The 25,216-nt window shown below is 43.1% G+C and overlaps 1 protein-coding gene across 3 annotated transcripts in view; it reads right to left on the reverse strand.

Annotated features, from left to right (window-relative positions):
- LOC122555670 (sodium/hydrogen exchanger 9-like) overlaps window positions 1-25,216 on the reverse strand; it is a 482,562-nt gene that overhangs the window by 97,032 nt on the left and 360,314 nt on the right. For all 3 annotated transcript variants that reach the window (XM_087993313.1, XM_087993316.1, XM_087993315.1), the window contains one exon: window positions 13,274-13,322. In XM_087993313.1, coding sequence (XP_087849439.1) covers window positions 13,274-13,322 — 49 coding nt within the window. The remainder of the gene's footprint in view (window positions 1-13,273; window positions 13,323-25,216) is intronic.

Raw genomic sequence — 25,216 nt, forward strand, 5'->3', positions numbered from 1 at the left:
AGAGGAGAGAGTTCATGATCTGAAGTCGCTGAATTTAAGGGTGGGTCCAAAAAGCCGTGGAGTGCCAAATCAGGAATTGAAGTGCTGTTCTTCAGCTTGTGCTAGGCTTCACAGGAACACTGCAGGAGGTAGGACAGAGATGTAATTGTGACAGCATCACGGCGGATTGAAGTGGTAAGGGACATATTGCAAAACACTCAGCTTGTCTGCACTTAGTCTCCATCGTATAGAGGACACCACAGTGTACTAGAATGGAATAACTGCTTCACCAGAAACAAGTGTTTGGGGCTTTGAACTGTAGGGAAGGAGGAAATTAAAGGGCAAGAGTGACACCTTTTGTGATTGTATTGAAAAGTGCTGTGGGAGGGGAATATAATACTATCTAATATGTCAGAGGGATGGACCAGGCCATCGCAAATGGAGGTGAAGGTGGGACTCCTCTTCAGAACTGGACCCAAAATGTTAACTCTATCTCCCGCAGTTTCAGATCTTCAGCATCCGCAATGTCTTTGTTTTTTTTTTCCTTTTAGAAGGGAAAGTGTGTTTCGTGGTGACCTTCTACAGATGGTGGAAATGATCTTAATAAAAAGGATGGCACGCTGCCTCACAGCACCAGGGATTTGGGTTCAATTCCAACCTTGGGTGACTGTCTGTGTGGAGTTTGAAATTCTCCCCGTGTCTGGATGGGTTTCCTCCAGGTGCTCTGGCTTTCTCCCACAGTCCAAAGATGTTCAGGTTATGGTGGATTGGTCATGCTGAATTGACCATTGTGTCCAGGGATAGATAGTTTTAGGTGGGTTAGCCTTGGGAATGCAGGATTACAGGGATTGGATAGAGTAGGAGGTATGCCTGAGTGAGATGTAGGGTCGGTGAGGACTTGATGGGTTGAATAGTCTGCTCCCACAATATAGGGATTCTGTAGTGGAAAACACTCCTTTGAATGGGGAGACTAGAAGGTGAGGTGGAAGGTGAGGATGTGGCTCTGGGAAGGGGGAGCAGGGGGTGAGGGCTGACGTGAGGACAATAGGTAGTTAAAAGTCTTGTGAACCGTCACTGTGGGAGTGGTGAAGAATTCTCACTTGAGGGAAAAGCAAAACATGAATCCCATTGGGCATCTGAGCGGCCTCGAATTAATTCATCAATTTTTTTTTACACTGGAGAAATAAATTTATAGTCAATATTTTGAAACCATTGTGTAAGACAAAGATAAAAAAGCAGTGAATGTAGCAAAAAAGGTAATTTGGAGATATGTTTCCTCAGATCTGGCACCGTTTTCTTTGGTGCTCCATTTACTTAATATCCTAAGGGAAAATTCAACATAATTTCACACAAACTTCAACATTCATAAGTGATCCATTACCTACAAATGCGACAAGTTCGCAAAGTTGAAACATTAATTCAAATTTGACCAGCTGATCTGCAATTAGAATTGCTTAGTCTCAGAAGTATTCCCTGAAGTCTTTAATTCTTTCTCTCTATATCTTAAAGTCCACAAACTTCAAACATGCTCTTATCAAAACATTTGTCAGCTTTTTTGTTCAGGATTAATCAGCACAATGCTAACTGCCTTTGCTGGACTATGCTCTACAAACTGTTCACTGGGGCAAAAACACATTTCTTTCTGTATGTGGTTCATAAATATTTTACTACTTTTCACACAGTTCCGTACTAACGGTCCAATTTAAATAAAGTGTCTGTAACTAGAATAGTTTAACAACCTACTTATAGAGTTACAGGCACTGAAGAAAAAGTTGCAAATTTCTTATTACAGAGTTTTGGCCTTGTTCTGATTATTATCAACACTGTGTTTCTTTGCTGCTCTTACCTGGCATTATTCCCCCCAGCTTCAGTCTAGGGCATAAAAAGATGCCTGGCAGCTGCTTGGCATGTTGCAGGAACAAAAGAGACTGGGTAAAATCAGTCAGCAGTCCTAATGGCCCACTTTCTCTTTAATTTCAGGTCAACAATGTTATCCAGAACTCCTTTAATCAAAGTACTTCCTTTTAATAACCAGCACCACTTATTCCACACATCCTCAGGACCAGAATCTTATGATTCTTAAAAATGCATTTTGGGAGACAAGAACAGGACACAGAATATATTCTCCATCCACTCAAGGGATGTGGATGTATCTGGCTGGGCCATTGTTTACTGCACATCCCTAACTGCCAGGAGGAGATAGTGATCAGTTGCCTGCTTGGGCAGCTGAAGCCTTGGGATGTGGAGATACCCCTCAATTTTTAAGAGTAGGTTAGAGTTAGGGAGGATGGATTTTGATCCAGCGACAGTGAAGGAACAGTAATCGATTTCCAAATTAGGATGATGAGTGGTTTGGAGGGGATTTGCAGGGGTTGGTATTCCCATGTATCTGCTGCCCTTATCCTTCTAGATGGAAGTGGTTGTGTTTTTGGAAGCTGCTCTCTATAGAGCCTTGGTGAATTTCTGCAGTGCATCTTGAGGATAGTACACACTGCTGCCTGTGCGTTGGTGGTGAAAGGAATGAATATTGAAGACAATGGATGTGGTGCCAATCAAGCAGGTGACTTTGTCCTGATGGTATCAAGCTTCTTGAGTGTTGTTGGAGCTCCAGCCATCCAGGCAAAAGGGGAGTATTCCATCACACTCCTGTCTTGTGCCTTGGAGATGGTGAACAGACTTTGGGGAGTCAGGTGGTGAGTTACTTGTATCTGACCTGTTCTTGTAGCCATTGCATTCAATATGGCTGACCCAGTTTTTGAATGGTAACATCAGGTGAATCAGTGATGGTAATTCTGTTAAATTTCGAGGGCAATGGTTAGATTCTCTCTTCTTGGAGATGACCATTGCCTGGTAATTGTGTTCTGCAAATGTTCCTTGCCAATTACAAATGGAAGCCAAGATGTTGGCCAGGCTTTGCTGTATATGGTTACAGATTGTTTCAGTATCTGAGGATTCCTGAGTGGAGCTGAATCACAGTGAACATCCCCACTATGACCTTCAGATGGAGGGAAGCACATTGATAAAACTGTTAAAGATGGTTGGGCTGAGGACATGACCTGAGGAACTGCTGTAGTGATGTCCTGGAGATGAGTTGATTCACCTTCAACAACCACAACCATCTCCCTATGTACCATGTATGAGTCTAACCAGAGAAGAGTTTGCCCCGATACTCCAGTTTTGCTAGGGCTCCTTGATGCCACACATGGTTGAATGCAGCCTTGATGCCAAGGGCTATCACTCTCATTCACCTCTGGAATTCAGCTCTTTTGTCCATGTTCAGACCAAGATTGGATTGAAATCAGAGACTCAATGTGCAGGTTATTGCTGATCAGGTGCTGCTTGATAGCACTGTTGATGACCCCTTCCATTTCTGCACTGTTGATCATGAGTAGACTGATGGGATAGTAATTGGCTAGGTTGGATTTGTCCTGTTTTTTATGGGCAATTTTCCACATTGTCGGGTAGATGCCAGTTTGTATTTGTACGAGAAGAGTTTGGATAGGGGAGCGGCAAGTTCTGGGGAATAAGCCTTCAGTTCTATTGCCGGAATATTATCTTTGCAGTACCCAGTGCTTCCAACTGTTTCTTGATTCATGCAGAGTGACTGGATGTAGGTTTGCTCGCTGAGCTGCAAAGTTCATGGTCAGACATTTCATCACCAAACTAGGTGACATCTTCAGTGAGCCTCTGGACAAAGCTTCGTATCGAGGCTCACTGAACATGTTACCTAGTACGGTGAAAAAATGTCTGAACATGAACCTTCCAGCTCAGCGAGCAAACTTACATCCAGAACCTCAACCTGAGCTACAAATCTTCTCAAAACTCGTTCACGTGGAGTGAATCGAATCGGCTGAAGACTGGTATCTGTAATGCTGAAGACCTTGATTTCTAGATCCTCCATTCTGCTAAGAACCATACCTCTATAATATAATTCCTTTTATTTTCCAACATACAATATACTACCTCACATTTCTCTCACATCTCAAGAATACAGGGACAGACGGATGTTCAAAACAGTACCTCGACTAGATATTTTTTAGAACCTAACCAAAATTAATGAATAGATATCAAGGTAGAAAAATGAGAACATCAGAATTTATTTAATGAGTTTCCACCTTTGGACCTTTGAAGGATTAAGTGATAAGATGGTTCGAATTAAAATTGGCTTAGAGATAAGAAATACATAAGGAGGATAGATTGAAGAGCTTTGCTATGGCATTGAGAGGAACCCAAATTGGGATTTACTGAAGGCATACTGGTTAGGCTCTTTCTGGTCATACTGTTGATGGATTATTTGGAAGAAATTAAATTTAGTTTGACATTACTGAATTCACTGTTGAGAAAAGGACAAGTGATTAAATAGAATGAAAAGGAATAATAATGAAAGATGATTGATATAGAAGGACTAAAGAATGACACATGGATGGGCATCTGGATAAATGCAAGGCTGAACACATTACAAATGGATCTTCACAATGTCAGGGTGACAAGTCTCTAAAGTAAGGTGAAAACAAAAGGCTTTGTGTCTGATTATTCATTACTATACAAGAATCTAATCAATCTTCAATCGAGCAACAGTCTGCACCTTGACAGCGTTTTATAAGAACGCAAGAACTAGAAGCAGGAGGCGGCCATTCAGCCCCTTGAGCCTGCTCCGCCATTTGATATGATTGTGGCTGATCTCATCTCGGCCTCAATTCAACTTCCCTCCCCTCCCTCCATAACCCTTTGGCCCATTACTACTTAAAGGTCTGTCTATCTCCTCCTCAAATTTATTTGGTATCCCAGAATCCACTGTACTCTGGGGATACACAACCCCTTGAGAGAAGTAATTCCTCCTCATTTACGTTTTAAATCTGCTGCCCTTTTCCTAAAACTATGATGTCTCACGCTAGATTTTCCCACCTGGGGCAAGATCCTCTCTATGTCTTCTTTACCAATCCCCTTTAGCATCTTACATACCTCAATTACACCTCCTCTCCTTCTTATAGATTTCTAGAGACTGTAGGCATACACTGCTCAAACTCCCTTCATAAAGCTGTCATCTCGGGAATGAATCGAGTGAATGCGATCACAAATGAAAAATGGCCACAGGTGAGAAAAAATGGCCGCAGGTGAGGAAAATGGCCGCAGGTGAGGAAAAGTGTCCACTTTAGGAAGTGGCTGCAGACTGTCATGATTCACTTCAACTTGAGGTGAAAAGATGGCATTACATTGTCCTTAGTATAGCCCCAACAACAGAATTTCAGTGGACCATCCAATGTACTTTTTGGTGAATTTAGTACCTTCAAGGTAAAGATGTCAATCTCGGTAAAAGGAACACTAATCCATTTTTGGCAGTCAGGTCCAACATCAGCCACTTGCAATTCATATAGCCACGGAAACAAATATTGTTCATTTTTTTCATTTTCAATTTCTCAACTTGCTCAGCACATTATCAACACAAATACTATGGTTGGCACAAGAGGGCAGAGGCTGTGAGATCATGGAAAGGGAGAGAAGGAACTTAAGGGTCAGTTTCTCATTTCACTCCACCTAGAGACGCCGATCAACAAGCTTCTCAGACCAAATTTGAGCTGAGTTGGGGTGTTTAAACATTCTCCCAACAAAAGGAAACACAGTTAGCAGATATTAACATCGAAATTTAAAGAATTTCCAAACAAAAGAAGATAAAGAAAGATCCTCAGAAATTGGGACCGGTTCAAAAAAGCAAAATGACTGAAGAATGTTACATTACTATGAGGAAAACAGTAAGTCAGGAATGTAAGAGACTTAGATCGAATTGTATGTTCAAAGTTTGGCAGATTACTCCTGTGAAGAAACCAGTACAAAAATGAAAAACACATCAGCCATGATCGAATGGTGGAGTAGATTCAATGAGCCAATGGGCTGACTCTGTGCTACTTTATCTTATGGTCACGTACACCTTGGATTTGCACAACTGTTAATCTAACGTCAAATATATAAAATACATTGCAGCTAAAACTAAAGGCCCTCCCTGATTGGGTAGAAGGGTGGTAATTGGATCAGTATTGTGGTCACATTAAATTATCTGTTTCTGCCTGGGCCATCAGATTATATGGAAGGTAGGCGTTGTTTGCACAACTCTGAATTATATCACGTGCAGTTACTTAATCTGCAAGGCTTTTCATTCTGCCCTCCTCTCATGACTTCCATTATATTTGGAACAAGGAGGCCTGGTCCGAGCAATATCAAGTTGAAGTTCTCTGGTTGGACTGGCCCACAAGTGAGAATAGCCATACAGTCCATGTGTGCGTTATTAATAGTCGATATCAACACTGACCACTGCAATTGCTGTGATTCTCTCTTACTTATGATCTGCCTTTATGTTGTTGCTGCTGGCACTGACCCACATAAGACTTGTGGTCAAAGTGGTAACTTTACTGCAAGTGTAGTTCCTGAAATGCACAGAATCAAATTATTCTTTCACCCGACACTTGAACAGAATCAAAATTTTACACTTTAGAAATTAAGTTAACACAAGGCTGTCCATGTGTAAAACTAGCCCAGGGACAGAAGTTCAAGTATCGTTACAACACCATAAGGTAAAGAAGCAGAATTAGGTTGTACACCTCAGAGAGTAAGCTCCACCATTTGATCATGACTGATATACTTCTCAGACCCACTCTCCTGCCTGTTCCCAGTAACCTTTGATTCTGTTACAAATGAAGAACCGACCTGTCTCTGTCTTAAAGACACTCGATGACTTGGCCTCCCACAGCCCTCTGCTGTCATGAGTTCCACACAGTTACCACCTTCTGGCTGAAGACATTTCTCCACGTCTCTTCTAAAGGGTCATCCCTTCACTGAGGCTGTGCCCCTGGGTTCTAAGTCTCTCCTACTGGCGGAAACATCTTCTCTATGTCCACACTATCCAGGTCTCTCAATATTCTGTACGTTTCAATCGGACCCCACCTCATCCTTCTAAACTCCATTGAGGACAGATCCAGAGTACTCAACCACTCCTCATATGACAAGCCCATCATCCCCGGGATCATTCCTGTAAACCTCTGAATCCACTCCAACACCAGCACGTCATTCCTTAGACACGGGGGCCAAAACTGCTCACAGTATTCCAAATGCAGTCTGACCAGAGCCTTATCTAGCCTCAGCAGTACATCTCTGCTCTTGTATTCTAGCCCTCTTAAAATGAATGCTAACAGTGCATTTGCCTTCCTAACTACCAACTTAAGAGAAGCCTGAACTGGGGGTCCCAAGTCCCTTTATGCTTCAAATTTCACAAGCATTTCCCTATTTAGAAAATAGTCTATACTTCTAATCTTGCTTCTCTGACTTTCTCACATTGTACTCCATCTGCCACTTCTTTGCCCACTCTCCTAACCTGTCCAAGTGCTTCTGCAGCCTCCCTGCTTCCCCCCCCACCAATTTTTGTGTCATCTGCAAACTTAGCAACAATGCACTCAGTTCCTATGTCCAGATTGCTAACGTATACTGTGAATAGTTACAGTTCCAACACAACCCCCTGCCGAAATCCACTAGTCACCAGCTGCTATTCTCAAAAAGACCTCTTTACTCCTAATCTTTCCCTTCTACCAGTCAGTCAACCCTCTATCAAAGCCGGTACCTTGTCCCTAACACCATGGGGTCCTCTATAGCAGCCTCCTGTGCGACACCTTGTTAAAGGCCTTCTGAAAATCCAAATAAATCGGGTCCATCGGCTCTCATTTTTCTAATTTGATCATTTCCTTCTAACAGATTTGTCAGACAAAGCCTCTCCTTGACGAAGACGTGCTGACTCAGCCCTACTGTACCCTGCACTTCCAAGTACTCTGCAATTTCATCGTTAATTATGGACCCTAACATCTTACCAATGACTGAGAACAGGCTAACCAAACTATAAATTCATCCTCCCTCCCTTCTGAAATAGGGGGTTACATTAGCCAGTGATTCTTGAGAGATCTTGGGTCAGCACGGTGGCACAGTGGTTAGCACTGCTGCCTGACAGCGCCAGGGACCTGGGTTTGATTCCAGCCTCTGGCGACTGTCTGTGTGGAGTTTGCACATTCCCCCTGTGTCTGCGTGGGTTTCCTCCCACAGTCCAAAGATGTGCAAGTTAGGTGAATTGGTCATGCTAAATTGTCTGTAGAGTTAGGTACATTAGTTAGGGGTAATGGGTCTGGATAGATTACTCTTCGGATGGTCGGTGTGGACTAGTTGGGCCGAAGGGCCTGTTTCCACACTGTAGGGAATCTAATCTAATCTAATCACTAGCGCCTCCACAATCTCCTCAGCTATCTCCTTCAGAACTCTGGGGTGTAGTCCATCCAATCTGGGTGATTTATCCACCTACAGGCCTTTCAGCTTCCCCAGCGGCTTCTCCTGAGTGATGGCCACTACACTCATCACTGACCCCTGACTCACTTGACTTGCTGGTATCTACGCTGGTGTCTTCCACTGTGAAAACTGATGCAAAATGTCTGTTCAGTTCCTCCAACTTTTATAGAGTCATACAGATGTACAGCATGGAAACAGACCCTTCGATCCAACCCATTCACACCAAGCAGATATCCCAACCCAAACTAGTCCCACCTGCCAGCACCCGGCCCATATCCCTCCAAACCCTTCCTATTCATATACCCATCCAAATGCCTCTTAAATGTTGCAATAGTACCAGCCTCCACCACATCCTCTGGCAGCTCATTCCATACACGCACCACCCTCTGCGTGAAAAAGTTGCCCCGTAAGTCTCTTTTATATCTTTCCCCTCTCACACGAAACCTATGCCCTCTAGTTCTGGACACCCCACCCCAGGGAAAAGACTTTGTCTACTTATCCTATCCATGCACTTCATAATTTTATAAACCTCTATAAGGTTACCCCTCAGCCTCCGATGCTCCAGTAAAAACAGCCCCAGCGAAAACAGCCCCAGCCTGTTCAGCCTCTCCCTGTAGCTCAAATCCTCTAACCCTGGCAACATCCTTGTAAATCTTTTCTGAACCCTTCCACGTTTCACACATCTTTCCAATAGGAAGGAGACTGGAATTGCACGCAATATTCCAACAGTGGCCTAACCAATATCCTGTACAGCCACAACATGACCTCCCAACTCCTGTATTCAATACTCTGACCAATAAAGGAAAGCATACCAAACGCATTCTTCACTATCCTATCTACCTGCGACTCCACTTTCAAGGAGTTATGAAACTGCACTCCAAGGTCTCTTTGTTCAGCAACACTCCCTAGGACCTTGCCATTAAGTGTATAAGTTCTGCTAAGATTTGCTTTCCCAAAATGCAGCATCTCGCATTTATCGGAATTAAACTTCATCTGCCACTTCTCGGTCTACTGCTCTGTCCTCATCAATCCTCTTTGTTACATCTTCAAAAAACTCAATCAAGTTTGTGAGACATGATTTCCCATGTACAAAGCCATGTTGACTATCCCTAATCAGTCCTTGCCTTTCCAAATACATGTACACCCTATCCCTCAGGATTCCCTCCAACAACTTGCCCACCACAGACATCAGGCTCACTGGTCTATAGTTCCCTGGCTTGTCCTTACCACCTTTCCTAAACAGTGGCACCACATCAGTCAACCTCCAGTCTTCCGGCACTTCACCTGTGACTATCGATGATGCAAATATCTCAGCAAGAGGCCCAGCAACCACTTCTCTAGCTTCCCACAGAGTTCTAGGGTACACCTGATCAGGTCCTGGGGATTAATCCACTTTTATGCGTTTCAAAAAATCCAGCACTTCCTCCTCTGTAATATGGACATTTTGCAAAGTGTCACGATCTATTCCCTACTTTCTATATCTTCCATATCTTTTTCCACAGTAACTACTGATGCAAAATACTCGTTTAGTATCTCCCCCATTTTCTGCGGCTCCGGGGCCCTATTCTCTCCCTCGTTACCCTTTTGTCCTTAATGCACTTGTAAAAACCCTTTGGATTCTTCTTAGCTGTATTTGCCAAAGCTGTCCATGTCCCCCTTTACTACTTCTTCAGCCTCATTTTCCAGGGGTCCAATGTCCACTCTTATCTCTCTCTTACCTTTTTTACATCTTAAAAAAAGCCTCTTGCAACCTTTTTCTCTATCACTGGCTCGCTTACCCTCATATTTCATCTTCACCCTATCATTGCTTTTGAATTGTCCTCTGCTGGTTTTTAAAGGTTTCCTAATCCTCTGGCTTTCCACTAATCTTCACCACATTGTATGCTTTTTCTTTGGCTTCAATGCTGTCCCTGACTTACCTTGACTTGACTGAAGATAAATCAACAGGTGATGCAGATCGTTAAAAAATGTTTTGTATAGAAACTTAAGAAGAAAAACTCAGCATGGATTTACAAAAGCAGTATTTTGTTACCGATAACATTAAGATGTTAGTGGGGATCTGGATTCTGTCTGATCTCCTGGATTTTGGAGGGTAATGGAATTTTCTGTGCTGCATTTTATATGGTCTTTGAGAACGCTTTTGACAAAATCTCACTTGAATGGTTCGTTACTAAATTAAGAATCACGGAAGTCTGGGGTGCAATAGAGGTCTGGATAAAATGGTTACAGAATTGGAATGTCGAAAGCAGTCATTTGTCGGGGGTGTGGAGGGGAAATGAAAACCTCAGAGGAGCGTGGGTTGGGGTATGGAGGGTAAATACTGGGGAAAATACAAAGCCAATTCCAACTCACTGACATCTGTAATTGGAATGGTCTTACCAGAGGCTGACTACTAACATGTACTAAACAAGAATAGAGTGTACAAAATTAAAAATCACACAACACCAGGTTATTGTCCAACAGGTTTAATTGGAAGCACTAGCTTTCGGAGCGCCACTCTTACATCAAGTGGTTGTGGAGTACATGATTGTACGACACAGAATTTATAGCAAAAGTTTACAGTGTGATGTAATTGAAATTATATATTGAAAAATACCTTGATTTTTTAAGAGATGCCGGTGTTGGACTGGGGTGTACAAAGTTAAAAATCACACAACCCCAGGTTATAGTCCAACAGGTTTAATTGGAAGCACTAGCTTTCGGACTGAGGAGCAATGCTCCGAAAGCTAGTGCTTCCAATTAAACCTGTTGGACAATAACCTGGTGTTGTGTGATTTTTAACTTTGATTATTTAAGTCTCTCATCTGTTCGAATGACCATGTTAGTTTCACTTCTTCCATATGTAAATCACAAAACTTTTTTTTTAAAAAAAGTTACATTCTCAAGTGAACTTAAGCCCTTCATCAAAAGCCCTTTTGCCTGAAACATTGATTTTCCTGCTCCTTGGATGCTGCCTGACCTGCTGTGCTTTTCCAGCACCACTCTAACCTTGACTTTAATCTGCAGTACTCACTTCTGCCTACATGTACTAAACACTCAATTTGAGCAATACTTTAACCGAGCTTCCAGTTTAATAGCCTATCTATGGGTTTCCAGATGCAGTAGCCAATGAAAACAAGGTGAGAACAAAACAATGATTCAGAGTCTGATCTAATCTCGTGGAAACGCTGCACGAAAACACGTGGTCCTTCCCATGCTGGGAAAGTGCTTGCTCAAGAGTACTTTTGCTGAGAGTTTCCTTTCCACACTTTGGAGATTTTTCTGAAACACATCAGGCCGGGTGGTGGTATCTTGGCTGCGTTAGACATGACAAACGTCAGCAGAGAAACAACAATGGCCTACCGGTCAGAGACCTGGCACTGGATGGTCAGGTTTCCAATCTAACGGGACCTTTCCTGAATCTGGGAAGTTTTCAAAAAATTTAAAACAATGCATCAATGATCTCACTAACCAATTCTTGTAAAACCCTCAGCTGAAATCAATCAGGAGCCAGGAACATTGGGTCAGCCTGTGGGTCAAACAGCTTATGCCCCTGCACTGACTATTTTGATTTTGCTGAGTTCCTCCATTCCTTCCATTTCCAGATTTATTGTTGTTTCTGGGATGTATCATCCATACCCTATAGTGAAGACTGATGCAAGATATCAGTTCAATACATCTGCCATCTCCTCATTTTTCAGTATCAGTTCTCCAGACTCACTTTCACAACTCAATTTTTAGATTTTTTAAAATACTGTTAGAAACTCTTACCATCAGTTTTTGGTATTCTTGGGTAGCTTTCTCTTGTACTCTACTTTTTCCTCTCATTAATGTTTTTGTCACTTGTTTGTATCCTTTACATGGGCGTGTCTCTTGCCCTTCCTGTGTGAGGGTTCAGTACCCCCTTGGGATGGCTGAGGGGGGAAACAGCAGCAACTGTTCAGATCCTATTTATGCTTTAGGGGATACCTGCCTAGGTGGATCATAGGGTCACATTGGAAGCTGCTGGAGATGTGTCCTTTCCAACCCAATGACTCTTTGGCTCCTGTAAAGTCACCTTCAGCAGTGTATGGATCTCAATTTGGCCACCACCCACCCTGTCATAGAGCTGTACAGCAGGGAAACAGTTCCTTTGGTCCAACCCGTCCATGCCGACCAGATATCCTAAATTAATCTAGTCCCATTTGCCAACATTTGGCCCATATCCCTTTAAACCCTTCCTATTCATATACCCATCCAAATGCCTCTTAAATCTTGCAATTGTACCAGCCTCCACCACTTCCTCTGGCAGCTCATACACATACCACCCTCTGGTGAAAAAAAGTTGCCCCTTAGGTCCCTTTTAAATCTTTCTCCTCTCACCTTAAACCTATGCCCTCTAGTTTTGGACTCCCCTACCCTGGGAAAAAGACCTTGGCTAATTGGCCTATCCACGATCCTCATGATTTTATAAACCTCTATAAGGTCACCTCTCAGCCTCTAACACTGCAGGGAAAACAGCCCCAGCCTATTCAGCCTCTCCCTATAGCTCAGACCCTCCAACATTCTCGTGTAGCTTTTCTGAACCCTTTCAAGTTCCACAACGTCCTTCTTACAGAAGGGAGACCATAACTGAATGCAGAATTGAAACTCTTACTATCAAAAGTGGCCTTATCAATGTCCTGTACAGCAGCAACATGACCTCCCAACTTGTGTATTCAATGCACTGACCAATAAAGGCAAGCATACCAAACGCCTTCTTCACTAACCTGTCTAGCTGCGACTCCACTTTCAAGTAATTGTCATTGGTCACATTATATTAATTTCTTCAGAAATGACAACAGAAGCCACTTATCATCCAAGCAACAAGGCAAATAGTTAGGAAACTGCCAACGGATGGATTATTGAAGACTTTGGAAAAGAAATAATTCTGTCTGACAGTCAGAAGTGAACAAGGAAGAAGCAATGCTTATCACGACTGCTTGAACATTTTATTTACAGTGGTTTATTTTGTACTTACCACACATACACTTTCCCTGTGAAGTTCATCATCTGGATTTACACCCACCCTGTCACACGAAGAAAATGAAGAGAATCAGTGAAAGGATTACTTGGTGATCTAACAGTGTCCTTCAATTTTGAACACAAGTACTGAACATTCCAAATTCTACTGTGGTTGCTGAATTTGACCTCGATTTACCGACAGAACATTAAACTCAGATGCAATTTTCTCCTTTAAATAGGAGGATCAAGTTGTCATGAAAATATCAGGCTCTAACTAGTCACTTAGGAAATAAAAGAGCTTTGAATGAACAGCCAATATCGTGTTCCATGCCTTTTTTTTTAAACACGTCTTGTGCCGAGATACTCTCTCTTTTCACCTGCACTAAGAAATTACCATAATTAATACAACATGCTTTGTGTTCTGTTTCAGACAACAACACTGCCATTGCAGCATCGTCTTTCCCCTGTAATGTGCGAAATGCCGAAAGGTTAAGAAAACAGATATAAATCCCATGAATCTCTGTGCTTCTCTGTTTCTCACCTGCTGAACATTCCTGATTTTAATTAATAAGGTGAGGCAGTGACCTACTGGTATTATCTACTAACCCAGAGACCCAGGTAATGTTCTGAGGCTCCAGGTTCAAATCCCACCATGGTCCAGTTTGAAGACACAGGAGTTGAGAGTCTAATGATAATGAAACCACTGTCAATGGTCAATACAAAACCCGTCGGCTTCACTAATTCCCTTGAGGAAAGGAAGGCTGCTTCATAACTTGGTCTGCCTACACATGCAAAGGGGAGGTAGTAATGGTATTATCGCTGGATTGTTAATCCAGAGATCGAGATAATGTTCTGAGGACCTGGGTTCAAATCCTGGCATGGCAGATGGTGGAATTTAAATTCAACTTTAAAATATTCTGGAATCGTAGAATCCCTATTGTGTGGAAACAGGCACTTCAGCCCAACAAGTCCACAATGACCCTTTGAACAGTATTCCACCCAGACCCATTCCCATACCCTATTATTCGACATCTCTCCCTGACTAATGCACCTAACCTACACACCCCTGAACACTATGGACAATTTAGCGTGGCCAATTCACCTAATTTGCACACCTTTGGATTGTGGGAAGAAACCGGAACATCTGGAGGAAACCAATGCAGACATGGGAGAATGCACAAACTCCACACAGTCAATAACCCAAGGCTGGAATCAACATCAGATCCTGACGCTGTGAGCCACCGTACTCTGGTGACCAAGAATTCCTTGTCACTGTTTGGGAAAAACCAATCTGGTTCACTAATGTCCTTTAGGGAAGGAAACTGCTATCCTTACCTGGTCTGGCTACACGTGACTCCAGACCCACAGAAATATGGTGGATTCTTAATTGCCCTCTGGGTAATAATAGAGGGGAAAAACATGGCCAGTAATGCCACATCCTGTCATTGAAGGAATGAGGAAATAATTACTTCCTTCAAGTTACAAAACTCTGAAATTCATACCCAAATCTCTCCACCTCAAGACCTCTTTCCTTCTTTAAAACATTCCTTAAAACTACTCTCTGACTCAGGGTTTAATCCTCTGATCTGTCAATATTTCCTTACATTGGCTCCTTATCAACATTTTGCTTGATAGCATTCCTAAGAACCAGCTTGGAATGGTTTGCTATCTTCAAGTTGCTATATAAATGCAAGTTGTGTTTGTCACCATTGAACAAGAGAACATGGACCATCCAGGTCCTGGTCCTTCATCATCAAAAGTACGTGCACAATCAGTTGTACAAACTGAACTGTGTGTGTACTAAAGCAACAACATTAAATTTACCATTTCAAATGGATGCATCTCCATTTATGTTATATGGTATTCTTTACATTTTCAGAGAGAAGGCAGATGCCCACGGTATGGAGAGAAGGCCTTTCCTGCCAAGATGCAATATTATTTGATAGCATCAGCACATCCGGCCAGGAATTTGCCAAATTAATGTCAGTGAAGTGTGAACTCTCTCTTAATCCTGGCTAAAACTGACAGGAACATCTGCCAACTGCATGTGTGCCGTTCAATGTGGAAATCCCAAAGTTGCTCTCAGTGAAATCCTGCTTCAACACACACAGTGGTTTTGTAAACTTTGCTGACAGAATCAGCAAATGATCAATGTCACAATGTGAATATAAACTACTTTCTCATAGTTACTGCACTGAAGATTGATGGAAATGTGAGCCTTGTTCAATCAGGACTAACTGACACTTTCACAGTGCTGTATTAAAATAACTGCGGAATAATCTCTCTAGCTTTGAAAATTAATTTTACTAGTTTAATTTACCACTAATTTCTCAGAAGAAAATTATAATGTTGCAAATTTTTGAAAGAGAACAAAATATAAAGGAACTCTAAAGTGTTCCGCGTGCTTTACTCTTTTACATTTTTAACAATCTCATATGCTTGACTCCAAGTTTATTTTTCTTATGAATGGATTTCAATTAATTTAAATTACCTTTCCTGAATTTTGTACTTCTTGCTTTGCTGCCCGTGACAAATCTTTAACCTGATTGGTTGAACAATTGGTCCCCATTCCCATGCTCTGAACCAGCACAGTTCCATTGCAGAAGGTTGTATCATTCAGACCAACTTTAACTCCCGAAATCTACCTTAATAAGCCCAGTAAAGGCTCAAAAGCATCTGACGTGTGTACTAAGTGGTGAAAGTTTGTTACCGCTGAGGAGGAAATTGAGGTCAGTCTTTTAGTGATGGCCTCAATCAAGCCTTAATTTCCGTAACTGGATTTACACAACTCACCGGCTAACTAACTGCAGGTGAGTGCTGAGGGTGTTTGGAAATATGCATGCCAACCTCAAGTTGTGCAATGTTGTTATCCCCATATTCGTCTGGCAAAGGTGGTGATTTTTTTAATGTTAGTAAGGGCGAAAATATGGCAGCATTGCATCAGCCACTCAACATATGCTCTGTCCAATGTTTCCAAACTCTTGGATGAGTGTAAGTGCTCCGATTTCACTTCTTCAAAGCCACATATTGAGGCACTGTCCCAGTTTTGTTTAGGCCTTTACCCTACTAGCCGTAGCCTTGAACCAATGAAGGATGTCAGCTTGTCTCAACAATAGCACTTCCACCTTGGAGACAGAACATAAGAACCAGGAGCAGGAGGAAGCCATCTGGCCCATCAATCCTGCTCCGTCATTCAATAAGATCATAGCTGATCTTTTCATGCCCACTTACCCGCCCTCTCACTGTAACACGCTATTCCTTTACTGTTCAAAAATCTATCTTTGCTTTAGAAACATTCAACACGGTAGCCTCAACTTATTGCTTTTCTTTATTGGTCAGAGTATTGAGTACAAAATTTGTGAGGTCATGTTGCGGCTGTACAGGACATTGGTCTCCTTCTATCAGAAGGATGTTGTGAAATTTGAAATGGTTCAGAAAAGATTTACAAAGATGTTGCCAGGGTTGGAGGATTTGAGCTATAGGGAGAGGCTGAACAGGCTGGGGCGTTTTCCCTGGAGCATCGGAGGCTGAGGGATGACCTTAGAGAGGTTTATGAAATCATGAAGGGCATGGATAGGATAAATAGACAAAGTCTTTTCACTGGGTGGGGGAGTCCAGAACTAGAGGCCATAGGTTTAGGGTGAGAGGGGAAAGATATAAAAGAGACCTAAGGGGCAACTTTTACACTCAGAGGGTGGTGCGTGTATGGAATGAGCTGCCAGAGGAAGTGGTGGAGACTGGTACAACTACAGCATTAAAAGGCATTTGGATGGGTATATGAATAGGAAGGGTTTGGAGGGATACGGGCCAAGTGCTGGCAAATGGGACTAGATTAAGTTCAGCTATCTGGTAGGCATGGATGAGTTGGACCAAACGGTCTGTTTCCATGCTGTACACCTCTATGAATGTCTGACTCTGTGGTTGTTGTGGGTTCTTGCTGAGCACAAACTATGTTTTCCAAATTAAAGCAGGATTAACACCTCAAGAAAATTGATTGCAAAGCAGTTAGGGACATTTTAAGGTTCAATAAAGACTTTGATAAATGCACGTTCTTTTGAAAATAATCAGCATTTAGATTTAAAAGTTGTTTAAAATGGAAAGTGTGCACATTGAAGGGTCTTTGCATTTGCAAAAACAATTTCTCTTTTGCTGCAGTTGAATGTTTTGAGATGTTAAAAAAGAATCTGAAATGAAAAATCTGAACTAGTCTGTAAGTTATCTTGGCAGATGTCAGCATTTTTCTCTGACAAGACACATTTGCAAGTTGCTGAGGAATTTAATTAAGAACCACTGTATTTACAGATCGAAAAACTGCTGACACAATAGGCACAGGGAGTAGCTCAGATGAAAAGATGCTATCAGCATTTCTCCTGGCCTTTTATACTCAATACTGCATCCGCAACTGAGCAACAGTGACAAAGCAAAGGCTACAACCTGCCCTTGTTCCCTCTGCATGTGTTTTCCCTTCCACGTGTACACTGTATCAGGTACAAAGCTAGCTTGGCCTCCTTCTGCAAGCAATGAATATTTATATGCGGGCTCCTCACATCAAAATGTTTCAGAGGGCAAAGACTGAGTTCACATGAGAGAAATAGGAGACACTGAAAGTCTTGTCAAGGTAAACAATCTTGAGAAGGCTTTCAGCAAAAGAAGGAAAATGGTGCATGAGGTGTTTGAGTACCTCCTATTTGTGAAAATTACACTGAGCCAAAGTACTTGGTTAATGCTTTTCCAGAGCTGAAAATGTGTTGCTGGAAAAGCGCAGCAGGTCAGGCAGCATCCAAGGAGCAGGAGAATCGACGTTTCGGGCATAAACCCTTGCCCGGGCTCATGCCCGAAACGTCGATTCTCCTGTTCCCTGGATGCTGCCTGACCTGCTGCACTTTTCCAGCAACACATTTTCAGCTCTGATCTCCAGCATCTGCAGACCTCACTTTCTCCTAATGCTTTTCCAGAGCTTACTTCTCCATTCTCGGACATTCCCAACCTTCTTTGGGCTATCTCATAGAACATAACCGCGCAGTACAGGCTCTTCAGCCCTCAATGTTGCACCGACCTGTCATACCAATCTGAAGCCCATCTAACCTACACTATTCCATGTACGCCCATATGCTTGTCCAATGACGACTTCAATGTACTTAAAGTTGGCAAAACTACTACCGTTCAAGGCAAAGCATTCCATACCCTTACTACTCTCTGAGTAAAGAAACTACCTCTGACATCTGTCCTATATCTATCACCCCTCAATTTAAAGCTGTGCCCCCTCGTGCTCGCCGTCACCATACTTGGAAAAAGGCTCTCCCTGTCCACCCTATCTAACCCTCTAATTATCTTATCTCGGCTTTATATACATCACAGTAATTATTTTTAACCAACCTGTTCAGAGATGGTATTACACAGCTCTGGGACAGGTGGGACTTGTATTCCAGACTTCCTAGCTCAGAGGTAGAGATGCTACCACTGCATCACAAACCCCTCATACATTTTATATATATATATTTTAAAATTTTAACCCATTTTTCTAATCAATCTGTTCAGAGATGTTATTACACAGTGCTTGGGGAGACAGGACTTAGAACATAGAACATAGAACAGTACAACACAGAACAGGCCCTTCAGCCCACGATGTTGTGCCGACCACTGATCCTCATGTATGCACCCTCAAATTTCTGTGACCATATGCATGTCCATTAGTCTCTTAAATGTCCCCAATGATCTTGCTTCCACAACTGCTTCTGGCAATGCATTCCATGCTCTCACAACTCTGTGTAAAGAACCCGCCTCTGACATCCCCTCTATACTTTCCTCCAACCTGCTTAAAACTATGACCCCTCGTGTTAGTCATTTCTGCCCTGGGAAATAGTCTCTGGCTATCGACTCTATCTATGCCTCTCATTATCTTGTATACTTGAACCCAGACCTCCTGGGTCAAAGGTCGGGACACTATTTTTACATCACAAGAGCCCTTTAGTATAATGAACTATTTGATACCTAACAGCTGATTGTCTAGTTATCTTTAACTACTTTGTATCCCTCACCCAACAACTGAATTAGATACAGAGGGTGGTGTGAAAGGGAATAAGGAGTGGGGGGGGGGGGGGTGGGGGGGGGGGGGGGTGTGTGTGTGGGGGGGTGGTGACAACTGATACTTTATTGGATAATGAGGTAAAGACACAAGAGTTATTTAGTTCTCATTCCCTTGATGAAAGGGGACACAGTTGTGGGATTGGAGTCTAGACAGAGGGTTCTGTTTAATGGACCCAGTGGGTCTTGGGCACTGATGCGCAGATTTGACCAGAACCTTGTGTTGTCTCTTCCAGGGAAGGCCAGTCATGTTAAGCACTGTTCGACAGGACTGAGTCGTACCTTTCCCCTCACGTAATCTATGGATAAAATTCCATTCGAATGGATGGCAGCTATTTTATTGAAGGGCAGTGTCAGTGGAGAGGTGGGCTACGGCTGGAACAACCCCCTCTCGAGGTTTGGGGCCAGAGGTGAGTGATGGCTGGAGGGGCATCGTGCAGGAGGGGAATTGAGGAGGAACATTCAAAGTCCTGGAATTCCCTCCCTAAGGGCACCTACAGCACATGGGCTGCAGCAATACAAGGTGGAAGCTCAGCTTCACCTACTCCACGGCAACGAGGGATGGGCAATAAATGTTGGGCCCAGCCAGGGACACCCACAGACTGTGAGTGAAATTAAAAAAAAAACAGGTTCTGCCCAGTTCCACTAGGTATTATTAAACAGCATAAAGTGACACAGCATGGAAACAGACCTTTCGGTCCAACCAGTCCATGCCGAACATGTTCCCAAATAAACTAATCCCACCTGCCTGTGTTTGGCTCATACCCCTCCAAAACGTTCTTATTCATGTACCTATCAAAAGGTCTTTCAAATGTTGTAACTGTACTTTCGCCTACCACTTCCTCTGGAAGTTCATTCCAAACATGAATCACTCTCTGGGTGAAAAGATTTCCCCTCATGTTTTTTAAATCTTTCTCCTCTCACCTTAAAAATATGCCCCCTTGTTTTGAAATCCCCCACCCTAGAGAAAAGACACCTGCCATTAACCCTATCTATACCCTCACGATTTTATAAACCTCAATACAGTCACCCCTCAACCTCCTAGACTCCAGAGAAAAAAGGCCCAGTCTATCCAGCCTCTCCCTATAACTCAAACCCTCCATTCCTCGTGACATCCTGGTACAAGTTTTCTGAACCCTCCCCAGTTAAATAATCTCCTCCCTAAAACAGGGTGACCGGAACTGGACACAGTATTCCAGAAGAGGCCTCACCAACATCCTATACAACCTCAACATCGCAGCTGTTAAAGGTAGTGGTGATTGGTTAAAGATAAATACTGGTGCAGAAAGCCTTCAGTGTTTGGAGCACTGGGTCAGGGTGGAGTTCCGCCACCTAATAAATCATGCCCAGGCCCGTACCACTGTGGAGTTTAACAAAGAGTAAAAGTTTCTTAGAATCCCTACAGCCCTTGTCCACACCAACCCTCCGAAGAGTATCCCACCCAAACACATTCCCCATTCCTCTACATTTACCCCTACTAATACACCTAACCAACACATCCCTGAACATGATGGGCAATTTAGAATGGCCAATTTGCCTAACCTGCTCATTTTTGGACTGTGGGAGGAAACCGTAGCACATGGAGGAAAACCACGCAGACACAGGGAGAATGTGCAAACTCTGCACAGACAGTTGCCTGAGGCTGGAATCGAACCTGGGTCCCTAGCGCTGTGAGGCAGCAGTGCTAACCACTGAGCCACCATGCTGCCCCAAGTGCCAACAGCTGAGTTGATGAAACCTGGATCTCATGCACGTGTGGGAAAACCAACCACTGTCCCAGTGGCCCAGTCGCTGCAGCGCAACCCAGTAACACTTTCAGCCCAGTCCCCCGTGGAGTGTGGGGATGTGGTATGTTTGACCCAACTTTGGCCAGGCCCTGTCCATAGCTGGCTCCTCACTCAGGGACTGTTCTGTTTCTCCAGCGACAGTCAAGAGGTTGGATCTTAAATCAGACAACCAAAAAAACAACAAACTGTATGTGCTACTTGCAATGGGAAAGTAGGAAAATAATAAATTAATGTGTACATCGAGGCAGAGCCACTTCTGTACATCTTCATTCTAATTAGTGAGCTGCTTTCTCCTCCCATTGTAACATCCACCTCTTGAAGTTGTGGGCCTCTAACCATCTGGGAGTTTACTGCCAATTCCAGTAAGTCAGTTGGTTGGGTAATCTGGTGCTTTGTCACATCAGTGCAGCATTGCCTCAGTTATTAGAACTTCTGAGCTCACAGAAGCAATTTCCAGCTGATGTTGGTGAAAGAATAAAAGAACAACTTCCTGGCAGAGCTTTAAGAAGCGGCATTAATGATCTCAGTATCACTGACTGCCTGAATATTATTTAAATAGGCAACGGACATTTCAACTGACACCCGCTTAAGGAAATGATGCAATGAAAGTTGGTTGAATTTATTATGCCAATATATATTTACATGGGGGTGGCATATCCTCTGTATCTTTTCAGCAACAATGGCATATCTTACATCTTGTTTCACACAGGAACAGAAGGTGGCCATGTGATCTCTCGAGTCTGCTCTGCTTTGCCATTTGCGTAGGAGGGAATTTGTTGCTCAGATCTCTTTATCTGCTTTAGCGCCATATACCTTCATACCCTTCCTTCATAGATGTTCCTTCAGGACAGAGGATGACTTATTTACCCTCCCCTACAAAAATCAACCAATTTCTGTGCTCCAATTATCCCAGCATCCACAACCTTTCAGAGAGAAGTCTTTATGTCTTTCTATAAATCTAATCAATTTGTATTTTATATTTAACTGAAATTTACTGTTTAATTTCTAAATCGCAGCCAGGGAAATGCAGCTCTTCAAGGAGGTGGTCTTCCTTTGGTCTTTCGAGCTTCTTCCACTCTGTAGAAATAGTTCTTTCACTCAGATAAAGGAAAAAAAGTTAGTTTATATTCCCTACAATGTGGAAACAGGCCCTTCGGCCCAACAAGTCCACACTGACCCTCTGAACAGTAACCCACCCAAACCCATTCCCCTACCCTTTTATCTCCCTCTGACTAATGCACCTAACACTATGGGCAATTTAGCATGGCCAATTCACCTAACCTGCAAACCGGACCAAACTCTCACAGACACAGGGAGAATGTGCAAACTCCACACAGACAGTTGCCACAGGCGGGAATCGAACCTGGGTCTCTGGCGCTCTGAGGCAGCAGTGCTAACTACTGAGCCACTGTGCCGCCCTACAAGATAGTCATTTGGTAATTATCCGGTAGGCAGCTACGATTGATTCTATTCCGTTGGTTTAAAATCATACAAGAACAGGAACTGGTGTAGGATTAAACAATATTGTAATATATACCAGTCGCTTGTCTCTAATACGAGAGCAGCACCTATGGTTTGTTAACATTATGGTGACACAACAAAGAAAAGATAATTAAATAAAATAATTATGTAGTTAACTAAAACACATCAAAGACAGCAGTGCAGGTGATGTGTCACAGCTGCAATATGTGGGAGTTCCTAGCTACCTGTGAGACTCAGGGAACTAACTCTGCTGCCAGTGTTTACTCCAAGAGTTTTGATACAGTAGCAGTTTGCTAAAGGGTGAGTGACGCGTCAGACAAGAGGAAGGTGAGCTGGATATTTTGTAACAGAAGGGGTGTGGCCTGCTTCAGGGTATGGGCTTGGACAGTGGTTAGAGACTGGGGAGTGTGGCAGGAAGGAATGAAATCCATGGGATAGGAATGCATGAGCCTCCGCCTTTGCAACTGTCAAATACCTTTGAGATCTTTCAACTTGTGTGGATGAGTGGGAGCCACACATGGAGTTAGCTAACTGACCATGGCACTGCCACGCATGCAGGTGGAAGAAGCAAAAAGCAATATGGTGGTAGAGATGAACCGTTGTAGTGAGGGGGGACTAACTCTGTTCTCTGCAGCAAAGAATGGGTGCCCAAAACGTTCTATAGCCTGACTGGTACCAGGGACCAGTACGTCTGCTCAGAGCTAGAGGAGAACATGCAGGTGGGAGGATCCAACTGTCGTGGCTCATGAAGGTATCAACACCACCAGGCAGGGCAAGGAAGGAAGTCTTGCTGAGTTAGTGAGAGGACCCACACACAGAACTAAGAAGCAGATTCTCTGCATTATTATCTGAGCCTTGAGCATCAGTGGAATTTAGTAGAGGAATTAATGCGTGACTCAAAGATGGGTTCTGGAGAAGTGGGTTACTGACACATGGGGAGAGGGGGACTGTTGGTGATTCTGGACCAGTAACCCAGAATCTCAGAGGATGTAGGTTCAACTCCCATCATGGCTGATGGTAAAATCTGAATTCAGTAAAGAGCTTGGCTGATGATGTTCATGTAACTATTGATGATTGCCCCTTCAGATAAAACCCATCTGGTTCACTAATGCCTTTTAGGGTTTTTTTGCATGGTTAGCATCCATAGTAAGGTGGTTGACTCTTAAGTGTCCTCTGAAATGGCCCAGTACGTCCCTCAGTTCCAGGCAAATTGGGAATGAGCAATAAATGATATTGCCAAGAAGGCCCAGATCCCATGAGCAAATTGTCAAAAAAAACTTAGAGGAAAGTTGGTTGTGCTGTTAGGATGACTATACATGAACTGTGCTGAGACCAGTGTTTTAGCAAGTCAAATAACCAGGGAAATAGAGAGGCTTTTGGACGGAATAGTGGGATCAAATTTCAGAAGATTGTTTGTTGTTTGGCAATTGATTACAAAATATAGGGAGGTTATGCTTCATATATTCACATTGGTGAGATCACAGCAGGAGGACTATGTTCAGGAGGACTATGTTCAGTGTTACTCCCTTATGTAAGGAAGAAAGTCAACCATAGAACAATACAGCACAGAAACAGGCCCTCCAGCCCATGGTGCTGTGCCAAATATGACACCAAGGTAAACCAATGCCTTCTGCTCGCCATGGTCCAGAACCCTCCATTCCTTGTGTATTCACATGCTTAATTAAAAGTCCCTTAAACACTCCTATTGTATCTGGCCCCACCACCACCATTGGCAGTGCATTCCACACTCCCACCACTTTCTGGGTAAAAAAAAAAAACCTTACCCCTCATGTCTCCTTTGAACTTTCCTCCTCTCACCATAAATGCATGCCCACTAGTGTTAGGCATTTCAACTCTGGGAAAAATATTCTGACTATTAACCCAATCTGTGCCTCTCATAATTTTATAAACATCTATCAGGTCTCCCCTCAGCCTCCTCCGCTCCAGAGAAAACAACCCGAGTTTTTCTAGCATCTCCTTGTAGCTCATACTCTCTAATCCAGGCAATATCCTGGGAAACCTCTTCCGCACCCTCTCCAAATCCTCCACATCCTTCTTGTACTGTGCCAACCAGAACTGAACACTTTACTCTAAGTGTGGCCTAACCAAAGCTATAAAGCTGTAACAGAACAACCTGACTCTTGGACTCAATGCCCAACCAGTAAAGGCAAGCATGACATGCACCTTCTTTACCACCCTATCTACTTGTATGGCCATTTTCAGAGAACTATGGACTCGGACTTCACGATCCCTCTGTACATCAATGCTGTTCAGGGTCCTGCCAGTAACTGTGTACTTTTCCTTCACATTTGATCTCCCAAAGTGCAATACCTCACATTTACCCAGATTAAACTCCATGAGCCATCTCTCGGCCCATACCAGAAACTGATCTATATCCCGCTGTATCCCTTTGATAATCTCCTACAGTATCCTCAACTCTACTGAGCTTTATGGCATCTGCAAGCTTACTAACCCACCCATCTACATTTTCTTTCACGTCATTTATATATACATCACAAAGAGCAATTTGGTGGTAGGCATGAACTGTTGTAGTGAGGGGGGAGTAACTCTGTTCTCTGCAGCAAAGAATGAGGTCCCATTACGGA

This window comes from Chiloscyllium plagiosum, unplaced genomic scaffold (genome assembly GCF_037043375.1).
Source record: "Chiloscyllium plagiosum isolate Xiang-an unplaced genomic scaffold, Cpla_swu_hap1 HiC_scaffold_13, whole genome shotgun sequence".
Taxonomy (NCBI): domain Eukaryota; kingdom Metazoa; phylum Chordata; class Chondrichthyes; order Orectolobiformes; family Hemiscylliidae; genus Chiloscyllium; species Chiloscyllium plagiosum.